Source organism: Gossypium hirsutum, chromosome A12 (genome assembly GCF_007990345.1).
Source record: "Gossypium hirsutum isolate 1008001.06 chromosome A12, Gossypium_hirsutum_v2.1, whole genome shotgun sequence".
In the NCBI taxonomy this organism is placed as follows: Eukaryota; Viridiplantae; Streptophyta; class Magnoliopsida; order Malvales; family Malvaceae; genus Gossypium; species Gossypium hirsutum.
In genome coordinates this window covers 15,458,650-15,477,623 of record NC_053435.1, presented here as the reverse complement: position 1 = coordinate 15,477,623, position 18,974 = coordinate 15,458,650, and the positions used below count along the sequence as shown (strand labels likewise).

Here is an 18,974-nt window from a genome sequence, read left to right as displayed (position 1 = left end):
ACCAAACATTAGCTGGCTCAAGCCGAAAGAAAGTCGAAACCCACAAGGCCTTAAACATCCAACTCGTCTGACTGTCAACTAGGGAGACGGAACACCTGAAACAACAAATAGCTATAAAGACCTGACGATCTTGCCAAGAAGGACCCTAAGGCCAAGAAACTGACCACTAAGCAAATTGGGTAGGCTAGGGCACCGGTACGGTCAGACAAGCAACTGATGATGCGTGCTTTGGCCAACCATCTAGGCAGCTCGACTGCTTGGTATAGCTACCAAATACGACCCTCATCTTTATCGTATACACTTACAATTTCTTGCTCTTTAAGCCAGCTTGCTTTCCTACTCTCATTGGACCTTTTCCTAACTTAAGCATCGGGACACTTTAGGGAGCATAAACACCAATGCTTCTAAAACTTATGCTTGATCCGTCACCAAGACGACATCATCTATCGATTCATTTTTTTCTTACCAATTAATTTTTTTAAGATCTTTCCGTTTTGGAATAATTCTCCTAATATATTTCTTGGCAACGCATGTACAGATCTCCATTTGCATCTGACGACAATGTGGACTGCAGATGCTGACTGGTATTTTGCCATTTTATTAGCTTATAAAGCTACCAGACAACAACTCTTCTCAGTCCCCTCCACTCCCGTACCATTCACCTCTCTCAGTTTAATTATTACTCAAAACACTATATTATTGCACTTCCCTCTCAGTTTTACTGTTTGGCTAACTCGATCGTACACCCTTGCCTTTATCCTTTACCTATAAACTCACCATCCCATCTCTTTTTCAATTGCATTCATGCCTGTCTTCTCTTCAATCTTAAATCCCCTTTCGTTTTTCCTGTTTTCTCTCTTTTGGCAATTGTTGGTTGATATAATCAACATTTTGAACCAACCCCATTCGATCTTTTTGATATCCCATAGTGCTAAAACTGAGGTGATTAAAGAGTGACTTAAAATCATAGAGATCAAAATTTTTTTGAGAAATGATGCGCAAGTGCAGTAGTTCTCAGGGAGACATGGTATTGGGCCCTTGTTCATGTGGTCTGTTTCATGGCGAAAACAACTCATTCTCTATGCTATTTTCCATGCCAAACCACAAATCATTTGATGAAACAGACATGTACCGTTTCACGTCCTCTTCATCATCTTCTGTTGACTGCACTCTCTCGTTGGGAACTCCATCCACACGCCTTTGTGTAAACGACAGTGACAAGCGTTTGCGCCATGGCCGCAGCTCGGGTAATTCTTGCGTGTCTAACTTTTGCTTGGACTTGTTACAGAACAAGAACATGCCATATCCACTGCAAAGCGCAAAAGATAGCCGTGGAAGCAATGGAAATAGCAGTAGTAACAGCTCAGGGAAAGGCAATGATCCTCTCTTAGCTCGCCGATGTGCTAACTGTGACACCACTTCTACACCGCTTTGGAGGAATGGTCCAAGAGGCCCAAAGGTAATAGACATCACAAATTAACAATTCTATCTTTGTAAACAAGTATAGTTGGTTCTTTTTTCTTTTCTTTTGTTTTGTTTTTTTTTTTTTTGAAATTATTGTTTAGTTGCAGTCACTTTGCAATGCCTGTGGAATTCGATTCAGAAAAGAAGAAAGAAGAGCAACAAATGCAATCAAGTCATCAGGTGCAACAGGTTCAATGTTGGAGCAATTACAACATCTTGGCTATCATCACCACCAGAACAAGAACAATTCACGGGTTCATCACTCGCAAAGCCAGAAAATTCCATGTTTCTCACCTGTCAATGGATTCAGGTTCATTGAAGATACTGATCGAGATTCTGCTACTGGCATTCCCTTCCTTTCTTGGAGACTCAATGTCCATGACCTTACAAGATAAGAAGAAAATAGAAGGAAAAAAAAGGAAGAAGAAGAAGAAACAGAAAAGAAACCCCACCCCTCATTGACGGTCAAGATCATGCAGCAATGACTGAAACGTTTCACGATGACGATGCTGTGGATGCTTAAATGGTAGTAGGTCGTATCTTCATTTTTCTTTTGCAAGTGATTCACTTTCACTTTAGGAGATTTGAGAGAGTTCAATTAATTTCAGCACTGTTTTTTTCACTGATTTCCCTGATGTAATGTAATATAGAACTACGTGTTACCTTATATATGCCAAAAACAAACAAACAAACAAACTTAATGCACAAATTGCCCCTGAAGTATACAGATTTTCTCAAATTAGTACATAAAGAAATTTACACAACAGTTCAAGACTTAAAAGTTTATTTTCAGTTGGCATTAACTTTTTTGTTAATACAAAAAGATATAAATTTGAATGTGTTAAAATATATTTTTTTTATTTAAGAATTAGAGAAGAGTTACGAATAATTTTAGAAATCTTGATGATACACTAAAGCTTTCCATAAAAATTAAATTTTAAAAATAATAATAATAATTAAAAGTGAGGAGAGAGAAGTGGCAGGTTTTAATTGGTAGGATAGGAGGCTGTTGTTTTTTTAAGAGTGTTAATACTTTGAGAAAAACCATATAACAAAATAAACTTTATTAGTATATTTTAAGAGGCAATTTATGCACTAACCAAAAACAAAAGTGGTTTTCTTTTTCATGTTATATGAACTGAAGTTTAGTTAGATGCGACTCTCGAATCTTACGCAAATTCTTTGTATTTTTTCTATTTGGTCTAATTATACACAATCTTTGCACTCTTTATTTAATCTTCCTGCTTTTATTTTTAGAGCTTTACTTGTTTATTTAAAAATTAAATTTTAAAAGAATCTGCAGAGAATGGAGACAGAGATTTCTGGCAATGGTATTGAGAGTGAATCTCATTCTGGTGGTGATCGAAATACAAAAAAAGTAAGATTCAAGGAAGCGGTTGATGGAGAAATAAGCAACATGGCAGTTGATTCCGACCAACAGCCGATTTTGTCTTTTAAAGACAAACTTTTGGGGGGAGGTGTTGCCTTTCTTGATGGAAATCTTGAAGGAAACTTAGATAAGAATGAGAGTGATTTTGAGTTAATGGATGGGGATGTTAACAAGTCCATAGTTAATAGGATCCCTGCAATCGACTTCTCAGAGCGAATCAAAGACTTGCTATTTAAGTAGATGGAGTTGACGGTGATTCTCAAATTATTAGGGCGTAACATCGGATATAATGCGCTTCATAATCGTATCACTAATCTATGGAAACATGTGAAAACTTTTTATCTAATGGATATTACTAATGGGTATTTCTTGGTTAAGTTTCAGGACATTGTTGATTATAACAAGGTCTTAATACAGGGTCCATGGATCATTTTTGGTCAGTACCTTATGGTACAACCATAGACAAAGTCTTTTAACCCAGCACAACCATACCCCAGTGTGGTGATGGCTTGGATTCGTTTACCGGGGCTTCCGGGCTACTTATACAAAAAACACATCATTGAAGCTATTAGAGGGTTAATTGGAAAAGTGGTCAAGCTGGATGTACAAACGGATAACAGAACTAGAGGAAAGTTTGCTCGATTGGTTGTGCTTATCAATCTTGAAAAACATCTGATATCTCATGTTTTGGTTGATGGCGCTGTGCAAAAGGTTGAATACGAGCCCTCCCGACGGTGTGCTTTAGTTGCGGACAATATGGACATACAAAGGAGTTGTGTCCATCGGTGGGGGTGAATCTGAGCCCGGGGAGCCCTGTGGCTGCGACGACAGCATCTATTGGTGGTGATGACGGTGGAGGTGGTAAGGGAAGGAAAGTGATTATGGGCCATGGATGTTGGTGGAGAGAAAATCCCAGCATGGTCAACGGGGTTCTCGGTTTAACGAAGGAATAAATTTGGGAAAGGGAACGTTGGGTTCTAGATTTTTGCCTTTAAATGTGGAAGCTGATTTAGGTGGCGAAATTAGTGGAGCTGCTGGGGAAATTTTGGAGAAGGAAGGCACTGTTTGTGCTGCTGGTGAAAGGAGTAGTGGTGAAGATAGGGTTATTTCTAAAGGGGGTTCGGGTAGGGCTAGTTCTAAGAGTCTTTTGGGTCAGGTTGGAGAGGTGACCCATGGGAATAGAGTAGGCTTTATGCCTTCAGTTGGGTCTGCTTTGGGCTTCGTTTCCACCAGGCCAGGAAATGTTGTGACGGGCCAGAGTGAAGGGGGCCCTAATTCTAAGTCTTTGGGGAAAAGGCCTGTGGAGTCAGATATGTTTCCCCAAAAAGACAAGGACCTGATTAAAAATTTTCCCTTTTTTAATTTTAATTTCTTTCTTCTGCCTACAGGTACATCGCAAGTTTTAAAGGGGGATTCCAAGGGCAGTGGGCTGTCGATGGAGAAGCATGATGGGCCATGTGCGAAAGGGCCTGGACAGGCTGGTTTTTTAAGGACCGATGGAGCCCTTTCTAGTGGCCTGGATAAGGTCATTGATAGTGTAGATGAGCATTCGGCATCTACAAGGAGTGAGGGAAATAATTTAATCCTAAATAATCCTATGTTCGAAAGACATTGTGAATCTGCTGTCCAATTAGATGTGAATCTTCTGGATCCCAAAAACCATTCAACTGTTACCTTCAATGATAATAATGTGGCTAAACCGCTTAAAGGTATTAAAAAAAATATCTTAGCTACCACTAATAAATCTTTCTCTGTTTCCAGAGGGCGAGGTCCTGAGAACAAAGTTAGCAATAATCGTGGTGGCCCTCCTCTTAATCGCACTTTTAAAGAAAAGGGAGGGAAATTAAAAAAGGCTGGGATTTCTAAAATTCCTTTAACAAAAGCAATAAACTCCATGGCTAACATCATCAATTGGCAAGTTGGTCTTGGAGCAGATGCAAATAGTGGTAACATTGATGAACAGGTTGGTGACATTGGTCCTGCACCTGCATAATTTGGTGGTATTTTTAATTTTATTTTATTTAAAATTATTTTAATATAAATTTTACTATTTTTTGTTGGAACTGTCAAGGATGTGCTGGTTTGAAGTTCCCTCGTATTTTTTAGGAGTATAACAGAGAACATAAGCCTGATTTGGTTGATCTTTTAGAAACGAGGGTTAGTGGTGTTAAAGCTGACTCTGTTATTGCTAAACTCGTTTTTGAATATTCTTATCGTGTAGAGGCTGTGGGATTTTCTGGTAGTATTTGTTTAGGATGGAGAAATTCTATTTCGGTGGATATTTTGGGCAATCACTCCCAATTTATTTTACTCAAAATTTCTGTAATTTCTTTCCGTCAACCAATTTTAGTCACTATCGTATATGGCAGTCCTAATGGCCAGAAGCGAAAACAGTTATGGGATGCCCTTAAACATACTATACCGGTAGATGGGACTCCATGGTTAGCTATTGGTGATTTCAACGCTACTCTTGCTTCTAGTGAAAAAAGAGGTGGTCGTGCAATTGGAAAAAGGATGTGCTCTTTTTAGTAATTTTATGGATTCCATGGGCCTTATGATTTTTGGTTTAGTGGTCCAAACTTTACTTGGAATAAAGGAGGGGGTTTTGAGAGATTGGATAGAGCAATTTGTAATGATGCTTGGTGCCTTAAGTTTCCTTTGTCAAAAGTTCTTCATTTAGAAAAGCTTAAATTGGATCACAGACCCCTTAAATTATCTCTCTTTCTTGATGCTCTTTCTTCTTCAAAGAGACCGTTTCACTTTTTGGCAGGATGGATTGAGCATCCTGACTTTTCGAACTTTGTTAAAAATAGTTGAAAATTTATGGGTGATATGTCGACTACCCATGCTTCCTTTACTGATGATGTGAAACTCTGGAATAAAAAGGTTTATGGTCACATTACGCATCAAAAGAATCTCTTGAAGAAAAAGTTAGAGAATGTTCAAAAGGCGATTGATCGGAAAAGCTCGTCCTTCTTAAATCAGATTGAGTTAGAAATTCGAGAAGAGCTGGAGTCAGTGTTACATCATGAGGAGCTGTATGGAAGTAGAAGGCTGGGTGTGATTGGCTTGTATTTGGGGACCGGAATACAAAATTCTTTCATAGGCGGACTTTACAAAGACGGAAGCATAATCATATTGTTGCCCTTAAAAATCAAGCAGGAGATTGGGTTATGGATGAAGAGGACTTAAAGAATGAAGCAATCAATTTTTATAAGAACCTTTATGGTGAGCGCCCAATAAGAACAGGCAGGTTGGGGTGTAGTGCCTTCCCATCTCTCACTCAAAAGGAGGTCCGTTTCGTTAGTAGGACAGTTTCTAATGAGGAGATTAAGAAGGCCCTTTTTGATATGGCGCCTTTAAAAGCGCCAGGCAGTGATGGACTCCATACTATTTTCTATCAGAGTCAGTGGGAGTTCGTTGGTCCGTCCATTTGTGAGTGGGTTAAACGGGTATTATCTGGTAATATCATCGATTCGGATCTTAATAATTCACTTATTGTCCTTATTCCTAAAGTGCAGCATTCAGAATTCTTCTCGCAACTACGTCCTATCAATCTTTGCTCGGTGTTATATAAGCTTGTGATGAAGGTTATTGCTAATAGATTTAAAGTGGTCTTCCCAAAAATCATTGCACCTGAACAAGCTGGATTTGTCACAGGAAGGAACATAAATGACAATATCATAATCGCCCAAGAAGTCATACACTCTATGAAGAGTAAACAAAAGAATAGAAGGTGGATGGCCATTAAAATCGATCTTGAAAAGGCCTATGATCTGTTCATTAAGATTTCATAGACGTTTCTTTATAGGCTGCAGGTATTCCTAACTTCCTTCGTACTATCATTATGTCTGCTATTTCTGGTTCAACTATGCAGGTACTTTAGAATGGAGTGCCTTCCCATAAGTTTAAGCCGGCACGAAGTGTACGTCAAGGATGTCCACTTTCACCATACCTTTTTATTTTGTGTATGGAATGGTTAGGACATGGTATCCAATCGACTATGACTGAAGGTAGATGGACACCTATTCGGCTGTCTAGATCAGGTCCGTCTCTTTCTCATCTTTTTTTTGCAGATGACTTGATTCTTTTTGGTAAGACGGGAGAAGAATAAGTACGTGTTATCAAGGAAGTGTTAGATACTTTCTGTAGTGCTTCAGGACATATTGTTAATCTACAGAAGTCAAATATGGTTTTTTTAGGGGGTGAATGAAGGTATTCAAAGGCACATTAGTGGAATTTTTAGATTTCAGGTGGTGCAGAATCTTGGTTCGTATCTAGGAGTTCCCCTATTTTGAAATATCAGGGACCACAGAGGGTTAGAGTATTTATTTGGCTTGCTATTAACCATCGATTACTCACTAATATGGAAAGAGCAAGAAGAGGATTGAGTCCAGACACTTCTTGTGGGGCTTATGGTCAAAATTATGAGAGTCTCCTTCATGTTCTAAGGGATTGCACAACTGCAAGGGATATTTGGATGCAACTTTTTCCTCCAGGTAAACAGTCTGTCTTTTTTGCAAGATTTTTATATGAATGGATGGAGCTTAATTTTTGGAACAAGCAAAAAGTGAACCTAATGGGTGGAGTTAATTAGGCCTGTTTGTTCGGAATTATCATTTGGCGCATATGAAAAAATCGGAACCTACGCATATTTCAAGGGCTTTCATGGAGTACTGACGAAGTAATCAAAGCTTCCCTTTGTTGGGCTAAGCAGTATGTTTCGGCGTCTGGTTCACAGGGTATTAGAACTTCAAGATCGGAGTTCGTCCCTCCTTATTCGGATGGATGGGTTTATTTGAACACGGATGGTTCGGTTAAAAATGTTGATAGGTTTGCTGCAACTGGAGGATTATTGCGAGATCAAGACGGGAATTGGATTGTTGGATACACAAGGTATTTAGGTGACTGTGAGGTCATTGATTCAGAATTATAGGGCATCCTTGATGGGGTGTGAATTGTTCTTGATCGTGGCTTTCGGAATGCTAGTATTCGAACAGACAACCTTGAAGTTGTTAACCTCATTCATGAAGGTGTTCTCGGTGGTTCCAATTCTACCTTAGTTAGGAGAATTGTTTTGCTTTTGAAGTTTTTGAGTCATTGGAATCTTCAGCATATTCCCAGAGAATAGAATAATATTGCAGACAGAATTGTCAAGCTTCAAAGAGACAGGGAAACATGGGTATAATAGATTGATAAGAATTATGTAATGAGATTTCCTATTGTTTGATTATTAAGTTGTATTTTGCTTTTTACAAAAAAAAATAAATTTTAATCGATATTATTGTTAATGAGTTTTAATATATTTGAATAAGTAACATTTTAATGTTCTAAAATTACTGATATAGATAATTTAATGTATTTATATTTGATGTATTGACAATGTAAGTTTATATGATGTTATAGTAAATCACAAGATGCTTGAATCAATGTTGTTTAAATTGGACCGGATCAATTGGTTGAATTGATTAAATCAGGAGGGATGAATTAGATCAACTGACTCATGAACCATTGGGAACTAGTTGAACTACACTAAAAACCGATTGAACCGGTTTTTCTGTTTTTAAATAATCTTTATTTTTTAATTTTATGAATTTTAATAATTTATTTAATAAATCAAATGAATAGGTCAAACTAAAAATTAATGATATGAACGGTTCAACCATCAACTCAATTTTGAAAACTTTGATTTGAACTTTAGAAAGAATATTATTGGAAGGGGCAGTAATGAATTCCAAAATGATTAATTTTTAAATATCGACATAGAAAATATTTTAACTCTTAAAAGAAAGGTAAATCACAATATGCATGTATTGAAAATATGATAATTATATTTATTTTTTATATTTTTAAAGTATTTGTTAGTTTATTGATAATATGCTTTAATATAGTTCACTTATGAATATATACACTATTAATGCATCAAATATAAACTCATTATTAGTGTTATAGTTGGACTTTAAATTAGATAAATAAAAGAATTAAGTTCTAAAATTTAAAGTTTATTAAATCTTAATTTAATTGATATCAACATTATTATTAAAATAAAAAGAAGAAAAATTTGAGCTGAGTAAGTAAAGTGCATAAATTGAGTTTGCTTTTTCTTAACCAACTGTACGACTTAATTAATTAATATTATTTTATCACCACTTTTAAAGTATTAGTAAATACGAATGGGACCAATTACTAATGTGTTAACGATTTGTGATTGTTGTGAGTGAGGGAGGACTGTGTGCTTCTCAGACATACAGTAAACAATTTGTCGTATTAAGAATTTTGGCCATGTCCAAAACCACTCATTTTTCTGAATCTTGACCGTCAAAGTGGCGTCTAATGCACATCTTGGGACACTCCCAAAAATGGAATTGCTTGCTTTCCATTCACAACTTCAATTTTTTCTGCATAAATTTAAAATTTATACGTACACAGGTAGTGTTGTTTATAAATCGTCACTGCCCAGAAAGCTTGGTCAAAAGTGATTTTCATTACGATATGGGTTTAGGGGATATTAATTTTGTACAAGAAATTATAAAAATATTTTTATTTAAATTAAAATATAATATTTTATTTCTTTTGTTTTAAAAATAATAAATGAAAAACCCTTAACATTTATGGTAAATTGAATTAAACTTTATCATTCAATCAAAATTTTATTTTAAAATAATTTAAATGTTTTAATTTTATTATGTATATTTTATTACTTCCATCATTTGTGTCTATTATTATTTAAGCTCTAGACACTAACTTAATTTAAGAAATTACTAAAATATTATTTTATATTTAAAATAAATTATATTATTACTATTCTGCTTTTGTCTTTTTATATTTTTAATATAACCAATAAAAACCTTAAAGATTTAAATTCATATCACCAACATTCCCAAAATGTTATCTTTACCACTCCAATTGTACTTTTATTTTGTTATTCTTTTACATTTTAATATTATTACACAAATATTTTCACCTACATAGTTTGTATATCTATACTATTATTCAAGTGTGTGAATGAATTAAAAAAATTACTAAAATAGTCTAACAAATTTTAAATAAGTTGTGGGTATTTTTATCATTTTCTTATTTTTTTTAAAAACCAATAAAAAAAATTGCAAATGCTAATATTTGAACATATGTCGCTAACATTTACGATATAGTTGTTTTCTTTACCATTTCAACCAAAACTTTATTTTAATATTTTTATATATTTTAATTTTGAAAATTTATTTGGTACATTGCTAGTGGAGTTTTTATACTCCACAAGTAGGTTTAAGGGGTTAACAAATATCTTATAGAGGTATATTAAAATATTAAAAAGAGAGAGAGAAACATGTCAATTTTTTATGGATGCTTATTTCATCCACATTTTTTATATGTCTATACCATTATTTAAGTGTGCGACTCAGTTGATGTTATAAATCAATTTGACACCAATTCAATCAAGAAAATCATTGAAATAACCTTACATATTATAAATAAGTTATATTATTACAATAGTACTTTTATTTTTATTTTATATTATTATTAATTTCAAATCATATGTTTATTAAATGTTATTTTTAAAACTATACTTATATTTTAAATACGTGATTTTCACACACGTACACATATAATAGAAATACTAATATTAGTTATGTATGTTAAAATATAATAATTATATGTATTTATACTTAGATCCAGTAACCCAAAAACAACAAAACCTATTACCTAAAGGCCTAATCAAGCATACCCAACCAAAATAAAAAATTTTAAAAAATATAATAAAACATAAAACCTAAAAGTAATATGCTCCGTTTGGTTTCAGAAAACAAATGTCAATTTCATTTTCGTTTTCGTTTTCGTTTTCTTGAAAAATGAAAAAAACATGTTTAATTGAAAATTTTAAAATAACTTGTTCAAAAATAAAAATATATGAGAATTAAAAAACAATAAAAATAAGTTATTTTCATTATTTTTATTAAAATAGATTGCAAAATTGAAAAGGATGAAGCTAAGGGTTTTAACTTAAATGAATGGGCTCCAATCGAAACTTATATAAACACAAAAATATTTTTTTCAACAGTTTCTCAAGTATTAAATTTATTGCCCTAATCTAAATTTATATAAATGTAGAATATTTATGCTCTTTTTCTCATGTTTTTATTTTTAAAAAAAATGAACTAAGCTAGTTTTCTTTAATATTTTTCAATTTTGAAAATGGAAATATTTTAAAAATTAAAAATTAAAAGTTGTTCTATTGTTTTCAATAAAACTATTTTCAAAAATTTTTAAAAATTAAAAACAATAGTTTTTAACTTTGATGAACTGACATTGGTTCGAATTCAAACAAACACAAAAGTATTCATTTTTCAATAATTTTTAAATGTAAATTTTTTTGACACTAGTTCTAATTTTTTTTATCTTATTTCATATTATTCTATTATAAGAAAAAAAAAGTTACCAACTGCATTTTTATATTTTCATTATTGAAAACAAATTTTTATTTCTATTTATCAAATACATTTAATTTTTTTTTAAAATAAAAAATGAAGTTTTTAAATAAAAATAGAAAATATTTTTTTTGAATAAAAATCGAGTAGCCATTAATTAAAATTAAACAAAACAGAAATTGGGTTCTAAAATATGGGCCTATTGGGTATACCCCAACCTGTCCATTAAAGAAAAAATAAAAATAAAAATAAAAGAGAGACAAAAACTAGTGGAAAGCAGAATACTTAAAGCTACGAAAATAGGAAACCTAGGGTACTAATTACTAGTCGAATCAGATTGCAGCTGGACACCATTTACAAATTGTCCTTTCATTTCCAATACACCCATCTGCTGCATTTGATAGCTTTTCAGTTTCTTCCATAGTATGCTATCCATTCTTTTTCATCTTTCACAAAAAGCCATTCTCAATTTGGGAGCCTACTCTATCTTCCCTCCGAGCGCACATAAAGGCGGTGTAATACCTCTCCTTCCAGGTGTGTTTTTTCTCCCCTTCTTAGCGCTTCTTCTGCAATTTTGTGAGCCAAGACGTTCTCGGTTCTATTGATAAATTGGAATCTGATTTCTTGAAAAAACTCTTGACTTTTTTTGAATATCACTGATTATTGCTCCTATAACTGACTTATCTTGCATCGATGTTTGACATTTCTTTATGACGGTTCGTGAGTCCCCCTTTACCGTAACTGAGTGTATACCCATGGAAAGTCCAAGATTAATCGCATGAAGACCTGCATAAGCTTCTGTTGCAAAAGAAGTTGAAATATTTGAATTTAAGACCGTTTTCGTAGCAAGGATTACTCTCATATGATCTAGAACCACCAGGCCTGCCATCGATTTGAAATCCCTTCGATTAAAGGCAGCATCAAAGTGAATCGTCATCCCAAAACTCGTTTTGATTTGAATGGCCCTCGTAGCTGTATACAAGGTACACTTTTTTTCTGTTAGACCATCAATCTTGGCCACATACCTTTGAACTTTTGATGCTATCTCTCTTCCTGACACAAATTTTCTTTCATGCATGAGCTTGTTTCTTGACCCCTACAGGACCCATATGCCACAGCAAATCAATCGACCTTGTTTGGGAGTGCTCTTTTGGAAAATCCAAGTAAGCCATTCCCAGAACCTTTGAACCAAAAAGTTATTAACCCAAGGAAGATCTAACATTTGCCAAACTTCTATTGCTACAAAGACAATACAGAAAGACATGAGATATATCTTCCTCCCCAGATCTACATCGAGGACAAGCAGCAGTGTCGGCTATTTGTTTAGATCGCAAATTAACTAGAGTAGGCATATAGTTCTATGATGCTCTCCAAACTATAATAGTAATCTTTGAGGGGAGCTGTAAATTCCAGAGCTTTTTGTAGAAATTTTTTAAATCGGTTTGTAATAATCAGTCGTTAGGATTCGAGCTAGTGATTTGTAATAGTTTGTAAGCACTTCTGACCGAAAACTCACCAGAAAGCTCACCCTTCCACACCTGAAAATCAACTCCTAGGAGTTCCGCCAGAGGAATTTGCAAAATCTTTTGGGCAGTGTCTACCGGGAAGGTACTTAGCACTAATTCTTTCTTCCACATATTATTTGTTGCATCAATTAAATCTAAAACTAATTGGACTTCATTGTTGTTTCCGTGGCTCCTAACAATCGTATCAATTCCTGGTACCCACTGATCATTCCATACTGAGATTCCAGTTCCCCAACCAACTCTCCAACTCTCCAACTCAGCCCACTTCGTAACAATCCTTTTGTAGCCTAGACACTCTTCTAGGTAAGAGATGGTGAGTTTCCCAACTGTGCATTAAAAAAGTCTGAACTTGGATAATACTTAGCTTTAAGAACTTTTGCCGGTAAGGAATTTGGATAATTAATGAGTCGCCACCCTTGTTTAGCTAACATAGCGATATTAAACTGAATAATATTTTGAAATCCAATACCTCTATTTTCCTTCAAAGTACAAAGGTTCCTCCACGCACACCAGTGTATACCCCTTCTTCCATGGCCCTTCTGCTACCAAAACTTGGCAATAATATTCTCAATCTCACTGCACAATGTCTTAGGTAAAAGGAAACAGGCCTTTGAGTAAGTTGGGATGGCTAGGAGTATGGACTTAATAAATACTTCTTTCCCTCCTTGTGATAAATGTCTCGTACTTCATTGATCAATGCGTTGCTTAATTCGATCCTCTTTAAAATCTGAAACGACTCCCTTTTCTTTTTGCCTACCATGTTAGGTAATCCTAGGTAACACTTTGGGTCACTCGAGCTTCGTACTCCCAATATATTACCCACCACTCTTCTATCAACATCAGGTGTATTCTTGCTAAAAAGAACTACTGATTTGTCGTCAAAATTAGCGCATTGCCTTGAACACATTTTGTACTTTCTAAGGATTTCTTTTAAGATATTAGCTCTACTCGTTACTTCACTAAATAAAATGCAGTTATCAGCGAAGAGTAAGTGCGACACCTGCGGTCCACTCCTTAGCTTTTACACCTTTCAACAACCCTTCACGCATTGCATGATTTATTAGACAAGATAAGCCTTCCCCACATATAAGTAACATAAAAGGGCTGAGTGGATCCCTTTGGCGCAGCCCCTTCATCGGTTGAAAATTTTCCCCTTCAAATCCATTAACTATTACGGAACAGGTAACAGAATTTATGCACTTCATAATAGTCTCAATCCAGTAGGCAAAGCCCATACGAATCATTATTTCTTCAATAAATTTTCACTCAACTCGACCGTATGTTTTACTCATATCAAGTTTCACTGCCATAAAACCTTTTTACCCCACTCGCTTCTGTTTCAACGTGTGAAGAATTTCATAAGCAAGTAGAATATTATCTAAGATCAATCTCCCTGGTACAAAAGCACTTTGTGCCACATTAATACATTTCCCAATAACCCCTCTAAGCTTATTGGCAATAGCTTTCGCCATGATTTTATAAATCACATTACATAGGCTAATTGGTCTAAACTACATCATGTTTACGGGGTCAGCAACTTTTGGAATAAGCACAATGTGTATAGAATTTACCTGTTCGAAATCCTTATCCTCATTTAGAGTTCGTAAGTAGAATTTGGTGACATCCTCTCCCATAATATGCCAACACTTTTGATAAAATAATGTCGATAATCCATCTTCCCCTGGGGCTTTAATGGGTCCCATCTCAAACACTGCGGCTTTAATCTCGTCCTTTGTGTAGGATGTCGTTAGCAATTGATTATCCTCCTCAGATATACACCTGCCAACTTCTAGTAAAAATTGATTATGATTTCCCCTTCCTTTTGATGTAAATAACCTTTAAAAGTAAGCCCGTGCAATGCCTTCTATTTCTGGGATAATCTCTGTTTCCCTTCCCTACCAATCCTTTATTTTGTGAATCAAATTTCTTCTTCTCCGATGTGTGGCTTGACTATGAAAGAAAGCAGTATTCCTATCACCATACTTTAGCCAATTTATGCGTGCTCTCTGTTCCCAGTAACGTTCGTGATTGTTTATTTCAAGATTCAGTTGAACTCGTGTTGATCAACTCTGCTATATTAGAATCATCTCTCTCATCTGCTAAAAATTTTGTTAATCTGTCTGTAAGAATTGACTTATGCTGTTTTCGTTCAGCTTGGATTCGAATAGCCCATTTCGTCAAACCATGCTTAAGCAAGTCTAATTTCTACAACAAGTTACCCGAAGATGACCTCCAAAAACTTTTGACTTCTTCCTCGAACGACTCCTCCATTGTCCACCAAGCTTCAAACCTAAAAGCTTTCTTTTTTGACCCTTGTTCTACCTTGGTTGTATTTATCAATAGGGGGCAATAATTAGAGAATGAATGAGTGAGGTGTTTGATATTACCTCAGGAAACATGGCCATCCATTCCTCATTTGCAACGCCCTTATCAAGTCTTTCGCGTATATTTGTCTCCGGTAAATTACTCCTCTCCCAAGTAAACCATCTACCTGAAAATCCTACATCCATTAGGTTGCAATCACTTAAGACATTATAGAATAACTCTATTCTTCTTTCATCTCTCGGTAGCCTTCCTTTTTTTTCAAAACCTTACATTATTTCATTTAAGTCCCCGCAAACAAACCACGAAAATCTCTCCCCATTGAATAAATTTTTTAACGCATCCCAGAAATTATTTCGATCATGTACATATGGAGACCCATAAAATCCAGTAACCCTCCATTGACCTCTTACATCAGTCATCTATTACCACATCAATAAACCTTTTCGAGTATTGTCGAAGCGTAACACACACCTCCGCTTTCCATGCCAAACATAATCCACCTCTAATGCCATCTGAGTCAACTTTAATCCCATGAACATACCCACACCTATTATGAATCCTCTTCATTTGACTTTTACATATTTTTGTCTCCATGAAGAAGACCATTTGGGAATTTTGTAACTTTAGCATATACCGAAGTCTTCGAATTGTTCGTGGGTTCCCTAATCCACGAACATTCCAACTTAACAGTTTCGTTGCGCCCAGTCGGCTTGCTTCTTGGCAGCCGTCGATACAAATTGATTTCCTTCCAACAATCTCTTATTTCTACCCATCGGAGAGTTTTCCTCTCCCAATACCATTGCACCCTCCATCTCCTCTCTAGCCTGCTTCTTCCCTTCTTCGCCAATTAGAGCACCTTCTTTTAGGTCGTGCTCCATATCAGTTAAATCTGGAATTGACAATGAGTTACTCCTCATGTGATTTCCTAGTATTCTCTGACCTTCCAGGTTGAACCCCAAGACTTGGTCAAAAGATTGTCCGAAACCCGTTTTTGTATTTGTACCAGTCTGAAAAATACTCCATTTTCTAACTGTGTTTCCCCTGTTGTAATTCATTTTCCCATTCCCTTCGTCTCTCAACCACACATTGTTCATTGCTACAACCCTCCGTGATTGCGCTCGTATGGACAAATCCCAACCTATCTCAGCTACTTCCACCTCTAGATCATCTTTGCTTCACAAAATTAATCATTATGCCCTAGCCGATCGCAATAAAAGCAAAAAAAGGAGAGTCGCTCATACTTGAAATTTACATAGGTACAATTCTCGCTAAACAAAATTCGTTTCCTCCTTTTTAACGGGCGTCGCACATCAATCTGTATTCGTACTCGCAAATAATTTATACTTCCCTTTCCCAAATTTGATCCATCATACTCTATAAATTCTCCGATAAAATTTTCCAATTGGGCTGCCAAATTTTTCGAAAAAAGTCCAAAGGGGACGTCATGAATCTGAACCCAAAACGGTGCCATGACCAGTGGAATTTTTAGAGGATCTTCTCCCTATTGTAACTTATGTAAAACTAGCAAATGATTATTAAAAAGCCTATGGATATCCCTTCGACACTATCCAAATCCATGATATGATAAATTGAAACAAAAATCTCTTTTCACCCAAATCCTGAAATGAACACCCCTAACAGGATGCCAAAGATTTGTCATTATACTTTTCATTGCAGGAAAATGAATAACATTAGCAGTTAAAAAACATCCTACTAACCTGAGGATCTCATCTCCTCTTTCTATATTCGGTTCACTTTGGACCTGTAGGATGGCATCTTCTTCTTCGTTAAGTGATAGCCTTGCTAATTTGTTTTCCATTGATTACAGGTGTAAATCCTGATTGAAACAAAACACTATACAGAAAGAAACCCTATAATCTGGATTTAAGCCGTCGCCCCTCCACTCACAAACAAAAACAAAAACCCAAGAAAAGAAACGTGCCAGGGATGGCAGACTAGAAAAAATAGAAAATATTTTTAAAAACTAATGGAGTAGGCTTTGTTTTGGTATTTGAAAATATTTTCTATATTATTTTTTATTTTTATTTTCAAAAAGAAAAGTTTTTCTCTTTTTAAAAACATGTTTGGTAAATTTAGAAATCAAAATTTATTTTCAATAATAGAAGCATGAAACATGTTTGGTATCTATTTTTCTAAAACATGAATGTGAGAAATAAAATTAAAAAAATTACATTTATATAAATTTAAATGAGAGAATGAGATTTAATATATATAAAAAAACTATTTAGAAAAAAGAGGGAGAATATTTTTATATTTATATGGATTTGAACTAGAGCCAATTCATTTCAAGATGAAAACATTGTTTTTGTTATTTTCAGTTTTGCAAAACATTTTTAGGGAAAACAATAGAAACAATTGTTTTATAATTTTCACATATTTTAATTTTTATTTTTCAAAAATTTATTTTTAAAATTTTCAACTAAACACATGTTCTTGAATTTTTGCATTTTTTCAATAAAACGAAAATGAAAGTGGCATCCGTATCTTGAAACCAAATCAACCTTAGCTTCTTAGATTCTTCTTTTTCTTCAGTTGTTCACCACATTTCATTCTTCAAATGTCGCAATCATTAAATCCAAGTATCACACAATCGTTCATTTATAGTTTTAGCGTTTCGTATTCTAATACAAGCCTTCTTTTACCTTCAAGTCATTGATGTCACAAAAAATTGAATAAGGTAATTTTTGAAACCATGAATTCTTATATTGGCTTATTTTTTGCTTTATTAAATTATAATTTAAAATGAGAACTTGTTTATCTTCTTTTTCTTTAGTCGTTCACCACATTTCATTCTTCAGATGTCGCAATCGTTAAATCCTAGTATCCCATAGTCGTTCACCTATGTTTCTAACGTTTCTTATTCCAACATAAACCTTTATCGATGTTACAAAAATTTGAATAAGGTAATTTTTGAAACCATAAATTCTTATATTGACTTATGCTTTGCTTTATTGAATTATAATTCAAAATGCAAACTTGTTTATCTTTTGCTTATATATTTTCATTAGATTCCTTACCTTTTTAAAGATAAACAAACATTTATTTTCATTTTTTGAACCTAATACATGCAAGCCCTAGTATCTTATAAGGTGTGCTGTCACCTTTTATACTCCTACTTATAATAGTTGTTTTTTTATTAAAATATTATTATTTAATTATATCATATTTAAGCGGAAGTCTTGTACCGATTCTCTATAAATAGGAACTATGTATTGAACTATTTACACACATTATTTATGTCACCATTTTGTCAAAAATAGTGGTAATTTATTTTATAGAATAAAGTATCTTTTTTGGGAAAAATGCATAATTTTGATTATAGAGAGAATTAATTTTCTTACTGAAAGTTAATAAGAATTTTCATTCTTTGAGATTGGTTCATGATACTTTAAGCTCACATTCAAAGCAGTTCGTGGTTCGAGAATAGTAGAGAATATCGTTTGGTAAAAAGTCGGGATTGTAACACCCCTTAAACCTATCCCGTAGTCGGAACAGGATTACGAAGTATTACTGGTCACTACAGTTCGATTGCAATTAATAGAGAAAGAAATACAATTACGAATATTATCGGTCACTACATTTCGATTGCAATTAATAGAGAGAAATACAATTCAGTTCATAAAATATATCTTAATGTTTCTTTAATGGGCCCTCGAGACTTAAAATGTATGTTAAAACCAAACCGGGACTTAATCGGAAGCTTATAAAATTTTTTATAAAATTTTTAAATTTTCTTTTTATGAACAGTACCACACACCCGTGTGGAATATGTGACACGCCCGTGTGGCTTACACGGGACACGGCCTGGACACGCCCGTGTCCTCT

At 34.5% G+C, this 18,974-nt stretch overlaps 3 protein-coding genes and 1 long non-coding RNA gene across 8 annotated transcripts; 3 read left to right on the top strand and 1 right to left on the bottom strand.

Moving 5' to 3' along the window:
* The first annotated feature begins 352 nt into the window (after positions 1 to 352).
* On the top strand, positions 353 to 2,131 carry LOC107939028 (GATA transcription factor 18). 2 transcript variants are annotated; one of them, XM_016872322.2, is made up of 2 exons: positions 353 to 1,459; positions 1,572 to 2,131. In XM_016872322.2, the coding sequence occupies exons 1-2, from the start codon at positions 992 to 994 to the stop codon at positions 1,857 to 1,859; spliced, it is 756 nt and encodes a 251-aa protein (XP_016727811.1). In that variant the 5' UTR covers positions 353 to 991; the 3' UTR covers positions 1,860 to 2,131. The 2 variants fall into 2 exon arrangements, with proteins under 2 accessions (XP_016727811.1, XP_016727805.1); XM_016872316.2 differs by having other exon boundaries at positions 664 to 1,459; positions 1,566 to 2,131.
* Positions 2,132 to 2,783: 652 nt separating this feature from the next.
* LOC121211334 (uncharacterized) lies at positions 2,784 to 8,246 on the top strand. 2 transcript variants are annotated; one of them, XR_005906650.1, is made up of 2 exons: positions 2,784 to 7,353; positions 7,452 to 8,246. XR_005906650.1 is itself a non-coding variant. In XM_041084026.1 (2 exons), the coding sequence occupies exons 1-2, from the start codon at positions 3,747 to 3,749 to the stop codon at positions 4,938 to 4,940; spliced, it is 1,086 nt and encodes a 361-aa protein (XP_040939960.1). In that variant the 5' UTR covers positions 2,784 to 3,746; the 3' UTR covers positions 4,941 to 8,246. The 2 variants fall into 2 exon arrangements, 1 of the variants encoding a protein (XP_040939960.1); XM_041084026.1 differs by having other exon boundaries at positions 2,784 to 4,817; positions 4,926 to 8,246.
* Positions 8,247 to 11,669: 3,423 nt separating this feature from the next.
* LOC107926792 (uncharacterized) lies at positions 11,670 to 18,485 on the top strand. Of its 3 annotated transcripts, none has more exons than XR_001692288.2 (4): positions 11,670 to 11,811; positions 12,003 to 12,440; positions 12,525 to 12,885; positions 13,031 to 13,202. It is a non-coding gene; the product is annotated as an uncharacterized lncRNA (long non-coding RNA). The 3 variants fall into 3 exon arrangements; XR_001692283.2 differs by lacking the exon at positions 11,670 to 11,811 and adding an exon at positions 13,569 to 18,485 and having other exon boundaries at positions 12,254 to 12,440; positions 13,031 to 13,116; XR_001692285.2 differs by lacking the exons at positions 11,670 to 11,811; positions 13,031 to 13,202 and adding an exon at positions 13,569 to 13,584 and having other exon boundaries at positions 12,254 to 12,440.
* On the bottom strand, positions 11,842 to 12,629 carry LOC121210790 (uncharacterized). The gene is made up of 3 exons (XM_041082353.1): positions 12,525 to 12,629; positions 12,352 to 12,440; positions 11,842 to 12,260 (listed from the first exon to the last, which is right to left on the bottom strand). Exons 1-3 carry the CDS (start codon positions 12,627 to 12,629, stop codon positions 11,876 to 11,878), a joined length of 579 nt encoding a protein of 192 aa, XP_040938287.1. The 3' UTR covers positions 11,842 to 11,875.
* Positions 18,486 to 18,974: the final 489 nt, after the last annotated feature.

Excerpts from the sequence above, each read along its gene's own strand:
- LOC107939028 (XM_016872316.2), top strand. The coding sequence starts at position 992 with ATGATGCGCAAGTGCAGTAGTTCTCAGGGAGACATGGTATTGGGCCCT. Across the intron at positions 1,460-1,565 it reads ATGGTCCAAGAGGCCCAAAG|TTGCAGTCACTTTGCAATGC; the intron begins GTAATAGACATC and ends ATTATTGTTTAG.
- LOC121211334 (XM_041084026.1), top strand. The coding sequence starts at position 3,747 with ATGTTGGTGGAGAGAAAATCCCAGCATGGTCAACGGGGTTCTCGGTTT.
- LOC121210790 (XM_041082353.1), bottom strand. The coding sequence starts at position 12,629 with ATGCCTACTCTAGTTAATTTGCGATCTAAACAAATAGCCGACACTGCT. Across the intron at positions 12,441-12,524 it reads CTCATGTCTTTCTGTATTGT|TTGGATTTTCCAAAAGAGCA; the intron begins CTTTGTAGCAAT and ends GGAATGGCTTAC. Across the intron at positions 12,261-12,351 it reads GTCAAGAAACAAGCTCATGC|CTTGTATACAGCTACGAGGG; the intron begins ATGAAAGAAAAT and ends AAAAAAGTGTAC.